This window comes from Terrapene carolina, unplaced genomic scaffold (assembly GCF_002925995.2).
Source record: "Terrapene carolina triunguis isolate 2854851 unplaced genomic scaffold, T_m_triunguis-2.0 Scaffold192, whole genome shotgun sequence".
Taxonomy (NCBI): domain Eukaryota; kingdom Metazoa; phylum Chordata; order Testudines; family Emydidae; genus Terrapene; species Terrapene triunguis.
The window spans coordinates 28291881-28313247 of record NW_020664543.1 but is presented as its reverse complement, the minus strand read 5'-3'; the positions used below and the strand labels follow the sequence as shown (position 1 = coordinate 28313247).

The 21367-nt window shown below is 45.2% G+C and overlaps 1 protein-coding gene across 16 annotated transcripts in view; it reads left to right on the top strand.

The window, feature by feature from the left end:
• The window catches only part of LOC112108532 (zinc finger protein 135-like), a 361705-nt gene that overhangs the window by 1664 nt on the left and 338674 nt on the right, over nt 1–21367 (top strand). Inside the window, exon 2 of one of the 16 annotated variants that reach the window (XM_029912188.1) lies at nt 1488–1492. The exons of the other annotated variants lie outside the window; for them this stretch is intronic. Within the exon in view, the coding sequence (XP_029768048.1) occupies nt 1488–1492 (5 nt within the window). The remainder of the gene's footprint in view (nt 1–1487; nt 1493–21367) is intronic. 16 annotated transcript variants of the gene reach the window in all.

Below are 21367 nucleotides of genomic sequence, written 5' to 3'. Positions count from 1 at the left end.
CCCTGTCTCTACTGGAAATACCTCGCCTGATGCATTCTAGAACTGCATTAGCCTTTTTCATGGCTGCATCACACTGACGGATAGTCATCCTGTGATCAACCAATTCACCGAGGTCTTTCTCCTCCTTTGTCACGTCCAACTGATAAATCCTGAGTTTATAGCAAAAATTCTTGTTATTAATCCCTAAATGCACGACCTTGCAGTTTGCACTATTAAATTTCATCCCATTTCTATTACTCCAGTTTACAAGGTAATCCAGATCTTCTTGTATGATACAGTAACTCCTCACTTAAAGTCGTCCCAGTTAACATTGTTTCATTGTTACGTTGCTGATCAATTAGGGAACATGCTCGTTTAAAGTTGTGCAATGCTCCCTTCTAACGTCGTTTGGCAGCCGCTTGCTTTGTCCATTGCTTGCAGGAAGAGCAGCCCATTGCAGGTAGCTGGAATGGGGCTTGGAACCAGGGTGGACTGGCAGCCCCCCATCAGATCCCCCTATCAGCTCCCCGCTCCCCTAAGTTCCCTGTGCAGCAGCTGCCTAGCAGGCTATCAATTGCCGGCAGTTCAGCTGTCCCTCCCCCCACTGCCATGTGCTGCTCCTGCCCTCTGCCTTGGAGCTGCTCCCCGAGACTCCTGCTTGCTGTGCGGGGTGGGAGGGGAAGGGGAGGAAGAGGGGGGCTAATGTCTGGGTATCCCCCTCCCCCTGCTCCTGCACCCCACTTACCCCTTCCTTAGAGCAGTGGGGACACACGACAGGGCTCAGGACGGAGGGAACTTGCTGGCAGCAGCTGCGGTCTTAGCAAGTTGATCTAAGGGCTGGTCTACACCCAGCCGCTAGTTTGGCGGCTGGGGATCGAAGTTCCGGGTTCGATTTATCGCGTCTGGTCTGGACGCGATAAATCGAACCAGGAAGTGCTCGCCGTCGACTGCGGTACTCCAGCTCAACGAGAGGAGTACCGCGGAGTCGACGGGGAGCCTGCCTGCCGCGTGTGGACCGCGTCTGAACCGCGTTAAGTTCGAAGTAAGATATGTCGAATTCAGCTACGTTATTCACGTAGCTGAATTTGCGTACCTTACTTCGACTTGGGGGGTAAGTGTAGACCAAGCCTAATTAACAAAGCAGTGTACTTAAGAATAGGGTCAGCATACTTAAAGGGGAAATGCGCATCTCTCTCACACCCACGGTGTGTGTCTCTGTCTATGATGCTGTCTCCCCTCCCTCCATTCCTGCTGCCTTGTAGAGTGTGAGAGTTAACCCTTGAGGGCTCAGCCAATTGCTAGTTCATCATTTAGCAGTAAGGCATTCCCTGGGAAATATCCCACCCTCTGACTCCTCCACCTCAACCAAGCTTCACAATCATCATCACTGTGTACCAGTATTAAATTGTTTGTTTAAAACCTATAGTGTGTGTGTGTGTGTGTATATATATAATAGATCTACTGCGTTTCCTTTATCTAAAATATCAGTTATCTTCTTAAAGAAGGAGATCAGGTTGGTCTTGCATGATCTACCTTTTGTAAAACCATATTGTACTTCATCCCAATTACTGTTAGCCCTCTATGTCTTTAACTACTTTCTCTTTCAAATTTGTTCAAAGATCTTGCATACAATTGAGGTCAAACAACAGGCCTGTAGTTTCCTGGATCACTTTTTTCCTTTTCTTAAAAATAGGAACTATATTAGCAATTCTCCAGTCATAGGGCCTGACCCCTGAGTTTACAGATTCATTAAAAACCCTTGCTATTGGGTTTGCAATTTCATGTGCCAGTTTCTTTAATATTCTTGGACGGAGCTAATCTGGGCCACCCAATTTAGTCCCATTAACCTGTTTCAGTTTCACTTCCACCTCAGATGGGGTAATTTCTACCTCCATATCCTTTGTTCCATTAGCCAGCCTGTCTCTACCCCTAAGCTCTTCATTAGGCTAATTAAAAACTGAGGCAAAGTATTTGTTTAGGTGTTGGGCCATGCCTAAATTATCTTTAATCTCCACCCCATCCTCAGTGCTTAGTGGTCTCAGTTCTTTTCTTGTTTTCTTTTTATTTATATGGCTATAGAACTTTTTACTGTTGATTTTAATTCCCTTCATAAGGTCCAACTCTGTTTGGCTTTTGGCATCTCTCACTTTATCCCTGTTACCTGCACACTCTAGGGGCACGCAACTTTACCCAGTTCCTAGGGCTCAAGGCATAACCCTCTTAATTTAGGCACCACCCTTACTCCGTTCCTAGGGCTCAGGGTATAACCTTACACTCTATGGGTTTGTGGGGTCTTTTACCAGTGAAAGAGCATTACATGATAATATCCTTACCTCTATTTATTAACAATCACCAAAACAGAATGCACACGCTAAGCATACAATGCTCACCACTTCCAATAAGGCAAACAAACTTTTCCGGCTGGCCAGTCAGAATCAAGTCATCTGGGAACTCCAGCTTCTGCACGATATAGTTGGCAGGGTGTTATAGACTCATAGACTTTAAGGTCAGAAGGGACCATGATGATCATCTAGTCTGACCTCCTGCACAACGCAGGCCACAGAATCTCACCCACCCACTCCTGTAACAAACCCAGGACCTATGTCTGAGCTATTGAAGTCCTCAGCTCGTGGTTTAAAGACTTCAAGGTGCAGAGAATCCTCCAGCAAGTGACCCGTGCCCCACATTGCAGAGGAAGGCGAAAAACCCCAGGGCCTCTGCCAATCTGTCCTGGAGGAAAATTCTTTCCCGACCCCAAATATGGCGATCAGTTAAACCCTGAGCATGTGGGCAAGACTCACCAGCCAGACACCCAGGAAAGAATTCTCAGTATTAACTCAGATCCCACTCTATTTAGTGTCCCATCACAGGCCATTGGGCATATTTACCGCTAATAGTCAAAGATCAATTAATTTCCACAGTTAGGCTATCCAATCATACCATTCCCTCCATAAACTTATCAAGCTTAGTCTTGAAGCCAGATATGTCTTTTGCCTCCATTGATACCTTTGGAAGGCTATTCCAGAACTTCACTCCGCTGATGGTTAGAAACCTCCATCTAATTTCAAGTCTAAACTTCCTGATGGCCAGTTTATATCCATTTGTTCTTGTGTCCACATTGGTACTGAGCTTAAACTGCATTTCCTTTGTCTAAAACATCTGTTACCTTCTCAAAGAGGGAGATCAGGTTGGTTTGGCACGATCTACCTTTTGTAAAACCATGTTGTACTTTGTCCCAATTACCATTAACCTCAATGTCCTTAACTACTTTCTCCTTCAAAAAATTTTTCAAGACCTTGCATACTACAGATGACAAACTAACAGGCCTATAGTTACCCGGATCAATTTTTTCCCCTTTATTAAAAATAGGAACTATGTTAGCAATTCTCCAGTCATACGGTACAACCCCTGAGTTTACAGTTTCATTAAAAATTCTTGCTAATGGGCTTGCAATTTCATGTGCCAGTTCCTTTAATATTCTTGGATGAAGATTATCTGGGCCCCCCGATTTAGTCCCATTAAGCTGATCGAGTTTAGCTTCTACCTCAGATGTGGTAATATCTACCTCCATATCCTCATTCCCATTTGTCATCCTACCATTATCCCTAAACTCCTCATTAAAGACTGAGGCAAAGTATTCTTTTAGATACTGGGCCATGCCTAAATTATCCTTAACCTCCACTCCATCCTCAGTGTTTAGCGGTCCCACTTCTTCTTTCTTTGTTTTCTTCTTATTTATATGCCTTTTACTGTTGGTTTTAATTCCCTTTGCAAGGTCCAACTCTACATGGCTTTTGGCCTTTCTCACTTTATCCCTCCATGATCTGACCTCAATAAGGTATTTTTCCTTGCACATCTTCCACTCTTTGTAGGATTTCTGCTTTTTCTTAATCGCCTCTCTAAGGGTATGTCTACAATACGGGATTAATCCGAATTTATGTAATTTGAATTTGGGAAACAGATTGTATAAAGTCGAATGTATGCGGCCACACTAAGCACATTAATTCGGCGGTGTGCGTCCATGTACCGGGGCTAGCGTCGATTTCTGGAGCGTTGCACTGTGGGTAGCTATCCCATAGCTATCCCATAGTTCCCACAGTCTCCCCCGCCCATTGGAATTCTGGGTTGAGATCCCAGTGCCTGATGGGACAAAAAACATTGTCGCAGGTGGTTCTGGGTACAGCCTCACCCCTCCCTCCCTCCCTCCTCCCTGCATGAAAGCAACGGGCGGCAGACAACCATTTCGTGCCTTTTTTCCTGGGTGAACACTGCAGACTCCATACCACGGCAAGCATGGAGCCCGCTCAGCTCCAGACAGCAGTCATGAACATTGTAAACACCTCACGCGTTCTCATGGAGTTTATGCTGAGCCAGGACCAGAAAAACGAGGCGAGGAGGCGGCGGCGGCGGCAGCGCAGCGACAAGCGTGATGAGGACATGGACATGGACACGGACACAGAATTCTCTCAAACTGCGGGCCCCGGTGCTTTGGAGATCATGTTGTTAATGGGGCAGGTTCTATCCATGGAACGCCGATTCTGGGCAAGGGAAACAAGCACAGACTGGTGGGACCGCATAGTGTTGCAGGTGTGGGATGATTCCCAGTGGCTGCGGAACTTTCGCATGCGTAAGAGCACTTTCATGGAACTTTGTGACTTGCTGTCCCCTGCCCTGAAACGCCAGAATACCAAGATGAGAGCAGCCCTCACAGTTGAGAAGCGAGTGGCAATAGCCCTGTGGAAGCTTGCAACGCCAGACAGCTACCGGTCAGTCGGGAATCAATTTGGAGTGGGCAAATCTACTGTGGGGGCTGCTGTGATGCAAGTAGCCAAAGCAATCACTGAGGTGCTGCTACGAAAGGTAGTGACTCTGGGAAGTGTGCAGGTCATAGTGGATGGCTTTGCTGCAATGGGATTCCCTAACTGTGGTGGGGCGATAGATGGAACCCATATCCCTATCTTGGCACCGGAGCACCAGGGTACCCAGTACATAAACCGCAAGGGGTACTTTTCAATGGTGCTGCAAGCACTTGTGGATCACAAGGGACATTTCACCAACATCAACGTGGGCTGGCCGGGAAGGGTTCATGACGCTCGCGTCTTCAGGAACACTACTCTGTTTAAAGGGCTGCAGCAAGGGACTTACTTCCCGGACCAGAAAATAACCGTTGGGGATGTTGAAATGCCAATAGTTATTCTTGGGGACCCAGCCTACCCCTAATGCCATGGCTCATGAAGCCATACACAGGCAGCCTGGACAGGAGTCAGGAGCTGTTCAACTACAGGCTGAGCAAGTGCAGAATGGTGGTAGAATGTGCATTTGGCTGTTTAAAAGGTCGCTGGCGATCGTTACTGACTCGCTCAGACCTCAGCCAAACCAATCTCCCCATTGTTATTTCTGCTTGCTGTGTGCTCCACAATCTCTGTGAAAGTAAGGGGGAGACCTTTATGGCGGGGTGGGAGGCTGAGGCAAATCGCCTGGCTGCTGATTACACGCAGCCAGACACCAGGGCGATTAGAAGAGCACACCAGGAAGCGCTGTGCATCAGAGAAGCTTTGAAAACCAGTTTCATGACTGGCCAGGCTACAGTGTGAAATATCTGTTTGTTTCTCCTTCATGAAAATCCGCCCCCTTTATTGACTCATTCTCTGTAAGGAACCCACCCTCCCCCTTCCCCCAGCTTGCTTTCAAACCAAATAAAGTCACTATCGTTTAAAAATCATTTATTCTTTATTCATAGATTATAAAAAGAGGGAGGGAACCCGGGTGGGGTTTGGGAGGAGGGAAGGAAAAGGCCACTAAAAAAAGGTTAAAAAAATGACAGCCTTTTGCTTGGGCTGTCCACTGAGGTGGAATGGGAAGGTGTACGGAGCCTCCCCCACCCCGGCGTTCTTACACGTCTGGGTGAGGAGGCTATGGAACATGGGGAGGGGGGTTATACAGGGGCTGTAGCGGCACTCTGTTATCCTGCTGCCGTTCCTGAAGCTCCACCAGACGCCGGAGCATGTCTGTTTGCTCACGCAGCAGCCCCAGCGTTGCATCCTGCCTCCTCTGATCTTCCTGCCGCCACCTCTCATCTCGAGCATCCCTCCTGTCCTCACGTTGGTCCCTCATGTCCTCACGTTGGTCCCTCCTGTCCTCACGTTCACTGGCTTCTTTCCTATACTTTGAAACCGTGTCCTTCCACTCATTCAGATGAGCTCTGTCACTGTGGGTGGATTCCATGATTTCTGCGAACATATCGTCTCGCGTCTTCTTTTTCCGACGCCTTATCTGTGATAGCCTTCGGGACGGAGGAGGGAGGCTTGAAGAATTTGCAGCTGCTGGAGGGAGGGAAAAAAGGAGAGAATTTTTTAAAAAGATACATTTTGCAGAACAATGCTTATACTCTTTCACGGTGACCAACACTATTCACATTACATAGCACATGTGATTTCTGTGCAAGGTCGCATTTTGCCTCTTAATATTGAGTGCCTGTGGCTTTGCTGCTAGAGATCACAGACGCAGGTCCGGGCAACAGAATTCGGCTTGCATGCGGCCATGGTAAGCCATTGTCTTTCAGCTTCTGCGCCCTCCTTTCCCACATACCAAGCAAAGCCCATTGAGTGCTGCGCTTTTCCTGTTAACCTTCTGCAGCAGAAAACAAACTAACCCCCCCCCATCCAATTCTCTGGATGATCGCTTTATCCCTCCCCCCACCGCGTGGCTGGTATCAGGGAAGATCCCTGCAGGAACCAAACTAACACCCCCCACCCCGCCATGAATTCTCTGGGATGATCGCTTTACCCCTCCCCCCACCGTGTGGCTGGTATCAGGGAAGATCCCTGCTAGCCAAACGCGAAAAGCTCTGGGCCAATTCCCCCCCGCTCCCCTGCGCTTGGCTAATTGCAGGGAAGGATTTCTTTTCAGCCACAGGCAAACAGCCCAGTAGGAACGGCCACCTCTGTCCCCTTAATTAAATTCCCGTATTTCAACCAGGTTACCATGAGCGATATCACTCTCCTGAGGATTACACAGCAAGATAAAGAACGGATGTTGCTTGAATGCCAGCAAACACCGGGACCATACGCTGCCAGGCTTTGTCATGCAATGATACCAGATTACTTGCTGCAAGCATGACGCGGTCAAGTGTCCTACCATGGAGGACGGAATAAGGCTGCACTGCCCAGAAACCTAGTGGCAAGGCTTTTGGAGTACCTCCAGGAGAGCTTCATGGAGATGTCCCTGGAGGATTTCTGCTCCATCCCCAGACATGTTAACAGACTTTTCCAGTAGCTGTACTGGCCGCGAATGCATCCCAAGTCCTCAGGGCAAAGTAATCATTAAAAACCCTTGCTTTTAAAACAAGTTTTATATTTTAAAAGGTAAACTCACCTGAGGTCCCTTCCATGGGGTCGTGGTCTTGGATACTGGGTTGGGAGGGTACTTCAGTCAGGCTGAGAAAAAGATCCTGGCTGTTGGGGAGAACGGAGTGCTGTGTGCTCTCCGCAAGCTCGTCCTCCTCCTCCTCCTCCTCTTCCCCGTCCACAGAATCCTCAGGTGTAGCTGATGAGATTATCCCCGCCTGGGAATCCACGGTCAGAGGTGGGGTAGTGGTGGCGGCCCCCCCTAGAACTGCATGCAGCTCGGCGTAGAAGCGGCATGTCTGCGGCTCTGACCCGGAGCGACCGTTTGCCTCCTTTGTTTTTTGATAGGCTTGTCTGAGCTCCTTGACTTTCACGCGGCACTGATCTGAATCCCTATTGTGGCCTCTCTCCATCATGCCCTTGGAGATTTTTTCAAAAGTTTTGGCATTTCGTCTTTTTGAACGAAGTTCTGCTAGCACTGAATCCTCTCCCCATATATCAATCAGATCCAGTACCTCCCATACGGTCCATGCTGGTGTTCTTTTTCGATTATCGGCCTGCATGGTTACCTGTGCTGATGAGCTATCTGTGGTCACCTGTGCTCTCCACGCTGGGCAAACAGGAAATGAAATTCAAATGTTCGCGGGGCTTTTCCTGTCTACCTGGCCAGTGCATCCGAGTTTAGATTGCTGTCCAGAGCGGTCACAATGGTGCACTGTGGGATAGCTCCCGGAGGCCAATACCATCGAATTGCGGCCACACTACCCCTAATTCGAAATGACAAAATCGATTTTGGCGCTACTCCGCTCGTCGGGGTGAAGTACAGAAATCGATTTTAAGAGCCCTTTATTTCGAAATAAATGGCTTCGTTGTGTGGACGGGTGCAGGGTTAATTCGATTTAACGCTGCTAAATCCGAATTAAAGTCATAGTGTAGACCAGGCCTAAGATGCTTGCTCATCCAGCTTAGTCTACAACTTCTGCCTATGAGTTTTTTCCCCTTTCTTGGGATGCAGGCTTCTGATAGTTTCTGCAACCTTGACTTGAAGTAATTCCAGGCCTCCTCCGCCTTTAGATCTACAAGTTCTTCAGTCCAATCCACTTCCCTAACTAATTTCCTTAATTTTTTAAAGTTAGCGCTTTTGAAATCAAAAACCCTAGTCACAGATCTATTTTTTTTTATCCTTCCATTTAGTTTGAACTGAATTAGCTAATGATGGCTCTAACCAAGATTGTCCTCTACAACCATTTCTTCTGTGAGGTCCTCACTACCCACCAAAACCAAATCTAAAATGGCATCCCCTCTTGTTGGTTCAGCAACTACTTGGTGAAGGAATCCATCAGCTATCGCATCCAGGAAAATCTGAGCCCTATTATTATTACTAGCACTTGTCCTCCAGTCTATATCTGGGAAGTTAAAGTCTCCCATGATCACACAATTCCCATTAGTATTTACTTCATTAAAAACATTAAAGAGGTCTCTATCCATATCCAAATCGGATCCCGGCGGTCTGTAGCACACCCCAAGCACTATCTCAGGGGAGGCTCTAGTAGCTTTCTTCCCCAATGTGATTTTTGCCCAGACAGACTGTCTTATCCATTCCATCACTTCTTATTTCTTTACAGTCTACTTCATCATTGATATACAATGCTACTCCACCACCTTTGCCTTTGTTTCTGTCTTTCCTAAACAGCACATACCCTTCAATACCTGTACTCCAGTCATGACTTCTATTTCACCATGTTTCTCTTATCCCTATAATATCTGGTTTCACTTCCTGCACTAATAGCTCTAGTTCCTCCATTTTGTTACCTAGGCTCCTCGCATTAGTGTACAAACCTCCTAATTTTTGCTGTTTGGCTTCTCTCTCCTTCTTTACCTGATTAGGCACAGACATTCTACCAACAGTATCACCTATTAGACTGGTATCTACACTACCCTTCCTCCGTATGTCCATTCTCCTACCCACGGCTGTATCCTTTCTTACTTTGTTTTCTTCCCTCTCAGTGATAAAAACCAGTGTGGCAATTACCTGGACATCTCCCAACCAGCTCCCCCAAATTCCTAGTTTAAAGCTCTCTTAATCAGTTGTGCCAGCCTCCATCCTAGAAGTCTATTCCCCTCCCTACTCAGTTGAAGTCCATCCCGAGAGAACAGTCCTCTGTCCATGAATGCTTCCCAGTGGCCATACATCCCAAAGCCCTTCTTATAGCACCACTGCCTGAGCCATCTGTTGATCGTCGTAATCTTGTCACATCTTTGTTGCCCTTCTCTAGGAACAGGCAGGATCCCACTGAAGATCACCTGAGCCTCGATTTCCTTAAGCGTCTTCCCCAGTCTGGCATAGTCTCCCTTGATACGTTCCAGTGAGAATCTAGCCATATCATTTGTTCCCACATGAAGGATGATCAGTGGATTCTTTCCCGCTCCCGTTAGGATCCTCTTCAGCCTCAGGTCCACATCCTGTATCTTAGCACCCGGCAGACAGCACACTCTTCTGTTCTCTGGATCAACTCTGGTTACAGGCCTGTCTATTCTTCTCAGTAAGGAGTCCCCAATCATGTAGACCTGCCTTTTCCTGGTGATGGTGTGATTCTCCGGTCTATCCCCTGTTCCCTCTGGCTGCAAGTCTTCTCAATTCTTATTGTCCCTTGCAATCCTCCGCAACCCATCCCGTATCCTCCTGGGGCTCATATTTGGTGTTGTTATCTCCATTGACTCTTACCCTCTTCCTACAGAACTAGCTGCTCTTATCTTCTTCCTTGCCCTCTCACCTTCAGCGACCACCTGCTTTGCCCCTTCTTCATTTTTCAACTCCGCAAACCTGTTCCTGAGCTCCATTTCTCCTTCACTAGCCCGTCTTTTCCTCTGCCTGGTTCTCTTAGTCACATGCTTCCACTATCCACTTTCCTCACCCAGCAGTCTCCCCTCAGAGTTTTTTCGGTCCTGCTTCCATCTGCAAGTCTGAGCTTTTCCCTTCAGCCTCCTCATGTCTTTGCTCCATCATCCGCTCGACCCCCTTCTAAACTCAACCGGAGTTTCCACCTGCATCTCCAATCCTCGGATCTTTTCTTCCATCAGCTGTATCAGATGGCACTTCATGCAGATGAAACTCTTTTCAGGTACCCCCTCCAGGATCATGTACATGCCGCAGCTTTCACATCCAGTCATCTTCATTGTGTCTTCCACTTCTTGGGTCACTACCACTGCTGCCTCAGTGTCTGTCATAGCCTTCTCACCTAAGTCCTGTTAGTCCAGGAAACACAAACCAAACCAAACCAAAACACCACCACCCACAGCAAAACAAACCCCCAACAAGCACCAAAACACTGCCAGACCACCACACACTCCCTTCACTAGCCTGTCTGTTCTTCTGCCTGGTTCTCTTAGTCTTCCCCCGAAACTCCCCTTGCAAACTCCCACTCAAACTCCCCTGTTTGCAGCTCTGTTTGCTGGCAGCTGTTGAGGTCTGGCAGCTCTGATCTTGGAGTTGGTTCCAAAGAACTTCCTTTTGGACCCCAGTTTATATAGTGAAACTTGAGTCCTGCTTAGCTATTCCTTAACCAATCATTTTACTAAAGTATTACAAAATAATTATTTGACCAATCCTAACATATTGAGAAACAATTCTTTACCCAATCATGCCCCACCACCTTAGTTGATTTACACCTTGCAAAATTAGTTATGTAACAAAACAGAAACAATCTCAGAACCAGACAAAAACCATATAAAAAAACAATTGAAAAGTGGGGACCATAAAGACAAAACAATAAAGTAGAGATTTTATACCCACAGCTGTTGATAGGTGATTCCTTGCCAGACAGAATGCCATCAAAGAAAGTTTTCTTTAAAGATCTTAATATCTGCTTCTTTATCTGGTGATGGTGGGTACTATTAGGACAGGATCCCCTTCTTAACAGCCCGACATTACATTATCTTAATGAAATTTAGATGGAATGTGCAGATGTGACTTTCTGCTTCTTGGCTCATGGCTGCTGCTCTCCTGCATGGCGGCAGGAAAAGGCCTCAGACTTTACATCCAAGCACTTTCTGACCTCCAAGAGCTAGCTTTCCTTGTGTATCCCTCCCATCTTCCCTTCCTTGTCGGCTTTCTGCTTCTCTTCATCACCTGTTTGAGATGCTTGCTCATCCAGCTCGGTCTGCAGCCCTTCCCTATGAATATTGTCCCCTTGTTTGGGATGCAGGCTTCAGAGAGCTTCTGCAACTTTGACTTAGGGTACGTCCACACTACCCGCCAGATTGGCGGGTAGTGATCGATCTATCGGGGATCGATTTATCGCGTCTCGTCTAGATGCGATAAATCGATCCCCGAATGCACTCCGTGTCGACTCTGGAACTCCACCAGCGCGAGAGGCTGAAGCGGAGTCGACAAGGGAGCAGCGGCCGTCGATCCCGCGCCACGAGGACGCGAAGTAAGTCAATCGAAGTCGATCTAAGATACATCGACTTCAGCTACACTATTCTTGTAGCTGAAGTTGCGTATCTTAGATCGATCCCTCCCCCCACCCCCAGTGTAGACCAGGCCTTAAAGTAATTCCAAGCCTCCTCCACATTCAGATCCTTGAGTTCTTCAGTCCAGTCCAGTTCCCTAACTAATTCCCTTCAATTTTTAAAGTCAGCCCTTTTGAAATCAAGGACCCTAGTTACAGATCTATTTTTGTTTATCCTTCCATTTATTTTAAACTGAATTAGCTCATGATCACTCAAACCAAGCTTATCTCCTACAACCAGCTCTTCTATGAGGTCCTCACTACTCACCAATACCAAATCTAAAATGGTATCACCTCTTGTTGTTTCAGCAACTATTTGGTGAAGAAATCTGTCAGATATCAAATCCAGGAAAATCTAGGCCCTACTGTTATTAGTAACACTTGTCCACCAATATATATCCAGGAAGTTAAAGTCTCCCATAATTACAGAATTCCCAGTATTATTTAATTCATTAAAACATTAAAGAGGTCTCTATCCATATGCAGATCAGATCCTGGTGGTCTGTAGCACACCCCAAGCACTCTGCCAGGGGAACCTGTAGTAGCTTTCTCCCCCAAAGTAATTTTGGCCCAAACAGAATCTGTCTTATCCATTCCATAACTTTTAATTTCTTTACACTCTACCTCATCATTAAAATACAATGCTACTCCACCACCTCTGCCTTTATTTTTGTCTTTCCTGAACTGCACAAACCCTTCAATACCTGTATTTCAGTCATGACTACTTATTCCACCATGTTTCTGTTTTCCCTATAATATCTGGTTTCACTTCCTGCACCAGTAGTTCTAGTTCCTCCATTTTGTTATACAGGATCCTTGCACTGGTGTACAAACAACTTAATTGTTGCTGCTTGGCTTCGCCCATATTCCTCATCCAATTGGGTACAATCCTTCTACTGCCAGTATCGCCTATTTGACTGGTATCAACTTTATTCTTCCTCAATGTCCATTCTCCTACCGTGACATACTGTACCACAAAATAGCACCCTGGACCCCCCATATTGACCTTTCTCATATAATTATGATGTTTTGTATGAAGTATGCCTTGTACAGTATCATTTTAAAAGTCTTGATCTGTTGAACATGAATATCCTGTTGGATTATACGTGCTATCATTATATGTGGAGCTATGAAGCATTTCTATATGTGTTACTTAAATAGGTTGTGAGATTGGGAGATGCCCACAGCCAACCTTTCAGTTTCAACAAAGGGCCAACCAGATATGTGCTGATGGCCCATTAAAGGGAATCCACTCTCCCAACTTCTTAGAGAGAGCACATATGCAATGGTGACTGCTTGACCAATGGGGACTGCCATGTCACAGCAAAGATCTTTCCAGCAAGCTGGAAGAAAATATAAGAGACGGTGACATTGTCACTTGGCCTATCCCTCCCCCACCTCCCCCACCCTCCCCCAACTCAACACCTGGAAGAACGTCTGGAGGAAAAAGACTTTGAACTGGGGAAGGGTGGTCCCAGATTGGAAGGTGATCCCAGCCTGTGTATTAAGGAACTGTAACCTGCTTGTACAATCCATCAGGGTGAGACATTGTTTGATTCAACTATTGCTTAGACTAAAATTTAGGATTTAGAAGCCATGTTTACTTTTAATTTTCTTAAGGTAACTATCTCTGACCTTTATGCCTATCTCTTATAATCACTTAAAATCTATCTTTCTGTAATTAATAAATATATTTTACCGAAAACAGTATGTTTTGGTTGAAGTGCTTGGGAAATCTCAGCTTAGGTTAACAAGGGCTGTGGCACATCCACTACCCTTTTGTCAGAGTGGTGAACTAATGAGCTTACACTGGCCAGGCTTCTGACCACTGCAAAGACGGTAGAGTTCTGGGGAGCAGAGCTGGGGGGAATTGGTTGGAGCCTCCCTATTGATAGTTCATGAATGGCTGTGAGATGATTCAGGTAACGCGGTTGGGTGTGTCCCTGCCTGTTGATGTTTGTGTAAGTGCAGTGCCTGTCAGGTTGTAGCTTGACATCAACATTACAGTGTGAGAGGGAGCCCAGGTTGGTGGGTTTGGGGGCTTAGTGGTCCCACAGTCCAGTTTGAACCCTCGGAACCCCATCACACCTCTACTCACTGCTGTTCCTTTCTCCATTGCTGCATCCTTTCTTACTTGATTTCCCTCTCAATGTTAAAAGACGCACAGATTACATGAGCATCTCCCAACTGTCTCCACTGAGATCCAAGTTTGCAGCTCTCTTAATCATTTTTGCCAATCTCTATCCCAAAAGTCTATTTCCCTCCCTACTCAAGTGGAGTCCATCCCATAAGAACAGTCCTGTGTTCATGAATGCCTCCCAGTGGAAAAACATCCCAAAGACCTCATAGCATCATTGCCTGAGCCATCTGTTGATCATCATAATCTTATCTTGCCTTCTTTTTCCTCCTCTAGGGACAGAGAGAGTCCCACTGAAGATCACCTGAGCCTCCATTTCCTTAAGCGTCTTCCCCAGCCTTGATATGTTCCAGCCAGAATCTAACTGTATCATTTGTTGCCACATGGAGGACAATCAGTGGATTCTTTCCTGCTCCCATTAGAATCTTCTTCAGCCTCAGGTCCACATCCCATATATTAGCTCTTGGCAGACAGCACACCAATCTGTTCTTCTGATCAGTTCTGGTGACAGGCCTGTCTGTTCTTCTTAGTAGGGAGTCTCCAATCACGTAGACCTGCCTCTTCCTGGTGATGGCATGATTCTCCGGCCTTCCTCCTGTTCTTTCTGGCTGCAAGTCCTCTTGTTTTTTATTCTCCCTTGCAGTCTTCTGCAAGTCATCCTGTATCCTCCTGGGACTCTGAACTCTGGGTATCTTCATTGCTCTTCCCCTCTTCTTATAGGACTAGCCGTCTTCTCTTCTTCCTTGCCTCCCTCCTTTGGTTACTGCCTGCTGTTCCCCGTCTTCATTTTCCAACTCAGCAAACCTGTTCCTGATCTCTGTTTCTCCTTCATTAGCTAGTCTTTTCCTCTGCCTGGTTCTTGTAGTCTGTAGACAACTCCAGTGGGATTTTAATCTGCCAAACTGCCCTTTCCCCTCAACTGGGTAACAATGCAGCATATAAGGGAAACTGAGGCTCATAGAATTCATAACAATATTACAGAAAATTCCCACTTCATCACATCTGCATCCTTATTGCAAAGGTTACAGCTTACCACCTTGAGTGAAAGCAGCACCTGGGCTTTAGCCTTTAACCTCAGATGAGTCAGCCAACCTGGCTTTTCTTTTGTTTGATGCATTGGAAGACTATTACTGGATACTGTGTCCAGTTCTGGTGTCCACACTTTGAGAAGAATGTTGGCAAATTGGAAAGAGGCTTATAAAAGTGACCCATAAATGATCTGAAGTCTGGAAAATCTGCCTTAGTGTGAGAAACTTAAGGAGCTCCTCAATCTATTTAGTTTATCCAGGAGAAGGTTAAGAGGTGTTTTGAACACAGTCCATAGTACATGGGGCAAAGATTTCTGGCAGCCGCGGGCTCCTTAATCTAGCAATCTAAAGTGAGAATGAGATCCAGTGGCTGGAACCAGAAGCTGGATAAATTCAGGCCAGTGACAAAGTGTGTCTGTACAAGCACAAGATGGGTCCCTCTCCTCGTCTGTCTTCCTGGCTTCTCTCCTTCCCTTTCTTTATTCTCGAGAGCATGAGTGATGGTACTCACTGATAGCATTGGGTATGATTTCCGGGCATCTAATCTGAGATGTGTGTCTGAAATTCTTTATAAAAATACACAATAATAATGAATAGCCCCATCTCCCCTAGCCCCTACTGTGCCCCCTTCTCCCTTAACCTCTCCACTCCCCTCCTGCGCCCCTTTCTCCCCTAACCCTTCCTATCAGTAGGACCCAAAGATTTGATCCTAATACCTTTACTCTCCAAGGAGTTCTTATTCATACACTTAACACCAATGAACTCATGAAGGTTGCAGGATCTGTTCCTGGCACCACTGTCAATACAAATTAAGCACTGCGGGGGAGGCAGCAGGACTCTGGGAGGGGGAGGAGCCCAGGGAGCCCAGAGGGGCCAAGGATAATGGGAGCGTGGGGAGTCCACAGGGACTAGGGGTGGTGGGGATGGGGAGCCCATAGGGCCCTGGGGCAATGGGGGGCAGCACTGTGCCCACAGGGGCCAGGGGTGCCAAAATACAAGTTCACCCAGGGCACAGTTTTCCCTAAGGCCAGCCCCGTGTGTATGTGTGAATGAGAAAAGCTGTCTCCAACATCAAAATCTGGTGTCAATCTTTATGTGTCCTAAGCATTAGAATACTTTTTCGCTACCTTCAGTTGCATTGTGTGTTTTAAACTGCACAGTTATCAAATGTGTTCATAGCTTATACTCCACACTAACCTCATTCCAATCTTGGTACTGGAATTTTAGATAGTGTCTATTTTTTCCTTTCCCTAATTTAAATAACAAAACCAGAGTACTTTGTGATTTTTCTCTTTCTATATATGAACTTCACAGTATTTACCCATTGTTTTATGGAATTAGCTTTAATAGTCTATTTTTCTTCTGCTGATTAACTCAAACACCAGGTTATCCCTGCAGTACACTGTTTCCCTATCAATTCCCTAAGAACATTCCCTCAACTTCTTTGCTTAACTTTAATTTGAATACCTGGATTAATCAAACTGCTTTCTGAACGTTCCCACTTGTAAAATTGCCTATTCATTTCACTAAATCAGAGCTAATCCTCTCTGCTACGCACTTTTGTATAATAATCACGTTGGTTGTTTCTTTTACGCCAGCTTTTGTATGTTATTACAACCATTTTCAGCTAGACTCATGTCTAAACACCGCTGAATTATGAGCTGGAGTAATCATATGACTGTGAATTTGCCTTAAGAATCATGCTACTACTCAGACTATTACTTGCTTAAGACAAAAGTAGTAATAATGGTTTTGCTAGCTTTTGTTAATGCTACTTGCATTTATATTGTCCTATCCAACCTATCTAGTTTCACCCAATTTTTTTATTATTTTTTTTTTTAGTTTAAATGTCAATATCAGGCTAAGATTTAGTTGTAGTCTAATTATTTCATTGAGTTGATTCTTTAATACCATTGTGTCAAGTATCGGGGTAGCCGTGTTATTCTGTATCTACAAAAACAACAAGGAGTCTGGTGGCACCTTAAAGACTAACAGATTTCTTATGCCCAAATAAATCTGTTAGTCTTTAAGGTGCCACCAGACTCCTTGTTGTTTTAATACCATTGTGGTTAATGCTCATAGCTTTTTGAATTTTTATAATCTGTTTTATAACATTAGTCCACTCTATATAGTTAATAAACTTTGTTTTAATTTACTTTCTATTTTATAATTTCATGTTTCATTAATGGGTTTCTTAAGACTTGCTACATTGTATCACTCATTTTATTTACCATTTGTATGTGGCATATTTCATTTGCATATTACTTCTTGATTTAATTGTTGGTTTTTCTATAATTTTTAATTACATAAATAAAAAAATATTTATTTTAAATCCAAGTTCAATTGTTAATTTTGGGAAATCCCTTAGTGTATAGGAAAAAGAATCATTTGTAATTTTATATGGTTTCTCTCTGAGTTAGGTCTCATTAATAACCATTATCAATAATTCCATTTGTTGATTTGGTTTTCCTGGACTAGTCATATGAAAATCTGTCACCCAGGGTTTTTAACCCAAATTAGTGTTTAATTCCAGGTGGTGTTAGCAATAAATCAATGACAACACAGCATTTCTGGCTGATGAAAAGGTATACAAGTAAGTGTGCTCTTATCTAAAACTACTATTTATTAGATTTAAGCATACAGAGACATAAGCAATAGGTTTAGGACATCCCAAATAATTACCTAAAATCTGAGACGGTATTGAGTAATTAGCAGCAGGTCAGCAATGGCCAGTCATTTCCCTGCTGGGGAGTAAGGTGTCAAATAGATTCAGAGAACTGCTCCAAAGTACACTCTATTATCTAGTCTTTTTATAACTAGCCTGTACAAAACACACAGCTCATAGTGACCCCTACTGGGTTATCACTTCTCCTAACTTCAATAAACTACTCATCAATAAATATTCCTAACAATCTTTACCATAATAAGCTTCTATATCAAAGGTGCCCAAACTCAAGGTCTCCATCCACTTATTTTCTTTCAGTCTCATAATTTGTTGACTCTTTTCTCCCTTCCTCCCAATCTGATTAGCAGAAACTGCAAATCTGCAGCTAGTATTTGACCTTGCCTCCAAAAGCCCTGTTTGTCCAAATTAACCCTTAACTTGTGGTGTTCTATTTTATTAATTAATGGTGGCTGAATGCATATAATATGGCTGCGATTAGCTAGATCAATTTCTGGGGTAACAGTCCCATCAGTTCTCTGGTACCAAAGCAAATAATTTGTAATGCAATCTAATTAATTGTCCTTTCTCCCAATTATCGAGTTTGATAATTGTTTGGTTCTTCCGGTCATTTTACTTTGAAAATTGCCTGGCATCCAACTTCTTTCTACCCCACACTCCTGTCATTCTGGGAGACAGCTTCCGAACCATTTTTCTGGACACTTGAACAGGAGAAAGGAGCTGTTTAACTATCCCCTAAGCCAGGGGTTCTCAAACTTCATTGCACTGCAACCCCCTTGTGACAGTAAAGTTACTACATGACCCTGCCACTCCAGGTAGGGGGAGAAGGGGCCAGAGCTCGGGTTTCAGCTTCAGCCAGAGGACCCAGCAAGTCTAATGACCCACTTTGGGCTCCCAACCCACAGTTTGAGAACTGCTGCCGTAAGCAACTGCAGATTGTCAGTAGAATGGGGGTTTGGAAGACTGAAGGGAAGGAGGAGGAGTTTCCTAGCAAGGCTGGAGGCTGCTGAGCAATATCTGCATCTTGTGATAGGTGCATGATGTGTTTTGAAAAAGACCTGTGAGAGCCAGGGCGAGCTCCTCAGTGATGGCTGCGGGAGGAAGGACTTTCTGTTGTTATGAACAGCCAAACAAGGGGCCTTTACAAGGTGCCTCAAGTGACTAGGGACATGGGGTAGTCAGGAATGTGTTGTGCTCTTACTTTGATGTCGAAGTGTAGTGGTAGAAAATGAATGTCCTGTAACCAAGGAAATGAATGCAGTGTGTTTGTGTAAAGATATTATTAATAATTAATTTTATTAGAGGGTCTTAGCTCATTAAATTTTTAAGATGAGTTGTACATGATAAAACCTTTATTGATTTAATATAACTCAAGGCAAATTTAAAACCAATGGATGTGTGGCACAATATGCCCAAAGTGCTGAGCGCACACATGGCTGTGCTGATGGGCTCACAAAAATACATAGGTGGAAACTATTCTCCTTGTCTAGGTGAGTGGAATGGAGTGGGCAGAGCAAAACGGGATCCTCCACAGAGCATGACCTCACAGACACTGTACAAGTGAGGCCTCATCTGGAGTATTGTGTCCAGTTTGGGGCCCCACACTAAAAGAAGGATGTGGAAAAATTGGAAAGAGTCCAGGGGAGGGCAACAAAAATGATTAGGGGGCTGGAGCACATGATTTATGAGGAGAGGCTGAGGGAACTGGGATTATTTAATCTTCAGAAGAGAAGAATGAGGGGGAATTTGATAGCTGCTTTCAACTATCTGAAAGGGGATTCCAAAGAGGATGGATCTACACTGTTCTCAGTGGTACCAGATGACAGAACAAGGAGTAATGGTCTCAAGTTGCAATGGGGGAGGTTTAGGTTGGATATTAGGAAAAACTTTTTCACTAGGAGGGTGGTGAAGCACTGGAATGGGTTACCTAGGGAGGTGGTGGAATCTCCTTCCTTAGAGGTTTTTAAGGTCAGGCTTGACAAAGCCCTGGCTGGGATGATTTAGTTGGGGATTGGTCCTGTTTTGAGCAGGGGGTTGGACTAGATGACCTCCTGAGGTTCCTTCCAACCCTGATATTCTATGATTCTATACCACATGGAGGACACCATTTTGCTCTACAGTATGGAATCCTCCATGTATTCTTGTGTGCACTGTACATGTGAGGTCACACTGTGTGGAGCGAAATGGCATCCACCACACAGTAGGGATTGCTGTGACCCCCATGTGCTGATGGCACAACCCAGCTGCTTGTGCATCACTCAACACCATATATGCAGCTTCTGCTTCTGCAAGGTGGAGAGCCAATCAGAGGACTCATATTCCCTTTGCAAGCCTGCTCCTGACATCGCCCCCTCAAATCTTAACAAAAAGGTGTTGGAGTCATCCTTCAGGCCTATTTTACACAATCCCATACCCACCTCCTGGTTATCAGCCCCTTCCAGGGGACTCATCTGTTTTTCCATGAGCTGTTGCTGCAACTGTACCTGAAATGTAATAAATTGCTGTAGGAGCTGTTCTTCTTCTTCTTGCCAGAATAGCCAGGTGTGACGTACTTCCCTAGGGTACAACCTGGAACTGGGGTACCGCTCAGCCCTCTGTCTCATCAGCCTGGGCCCCCTCTCACACTGTGATGTGATAAGCTGCAGACCCCCTTCTGATCCTCCACTTAGACATTTACAGACAGGGACACACCCAGGTGCAGTTACATGAATGCGTCTCCTAATCACTCATGAACCAACAATAGAGAGCCAGTTTTCCCAGCTCCCCAGCCTAGAACCCTAGAGCTGTACTGACTTGCCTTGGTCAAAAGCCTGACCAGTGAAAGTTTTTAACCCCGTCCACCCTTCCCTCAATGGGAAGAGGACAATGCACCAGCCCCTGTTCCTGAACAGATTTCCCTTTGCACTTCAAACACACTGTTTTAGGTAAAAAATATATAACAGATTTATTAACTACAGAAAGATAGATTTTAAGTGATTATAAGTATTAAGTGTACAGGTCAAAGTAGATTACCTAAGAAATAAAACAAAACTGCAATCTAGTTCTATAAACTAAACAGGATTTGAATCAAGCAGTGTTTCACCCTTGTTGCCGGCACAGAGGGCCCGAGGGGGCAACAGTGGGGTTTGTTGCCCGGTGTGCTTTGCGCCAATGAACACACCAGGGTGGAGAAGCAGATAAAGTTTATTCAAGAGCTCTGAATAGGCACTAGGAGACCAGCATGTCTCAAATCAAGCGTACTGATACAAGCAGTTTTTCCCTTTTTATTCTTTTCTTCCTCCCCCCCTTTCTTCCCTACCCCCTCCTTCCTCCCTCTGCAGCAGTTACATTAAACAACCTTGGCTGTGCAGCTTGTTTGCACTGTTCCTTTCTGCAAGTAATCTTGTCCTTCAGCTAGAAGCATGTAGGTTCCCCTTATCACTACCGCTTCCCAGCTGCTGGCCTGTGAGGTTAGTAAAGTTTAACATGCAGGGGCTTTGGTTCACTTTGGCCTAGAGCGGGGGGGCTCCATCGACTCTCGTGGTCTTCCAAACCCCCGAGTTACCTAGGGTGATGCCTAGTGACACCAACAACTCCCTCCTTTGAGAACACTCAAAAGGCACCGGCTTGAGTTTTCTCATAATTTGAGGACAAAATGTGATTTAAGGCCATGGTCTTAGGATCATTGATTAAAGGGAAAAAGG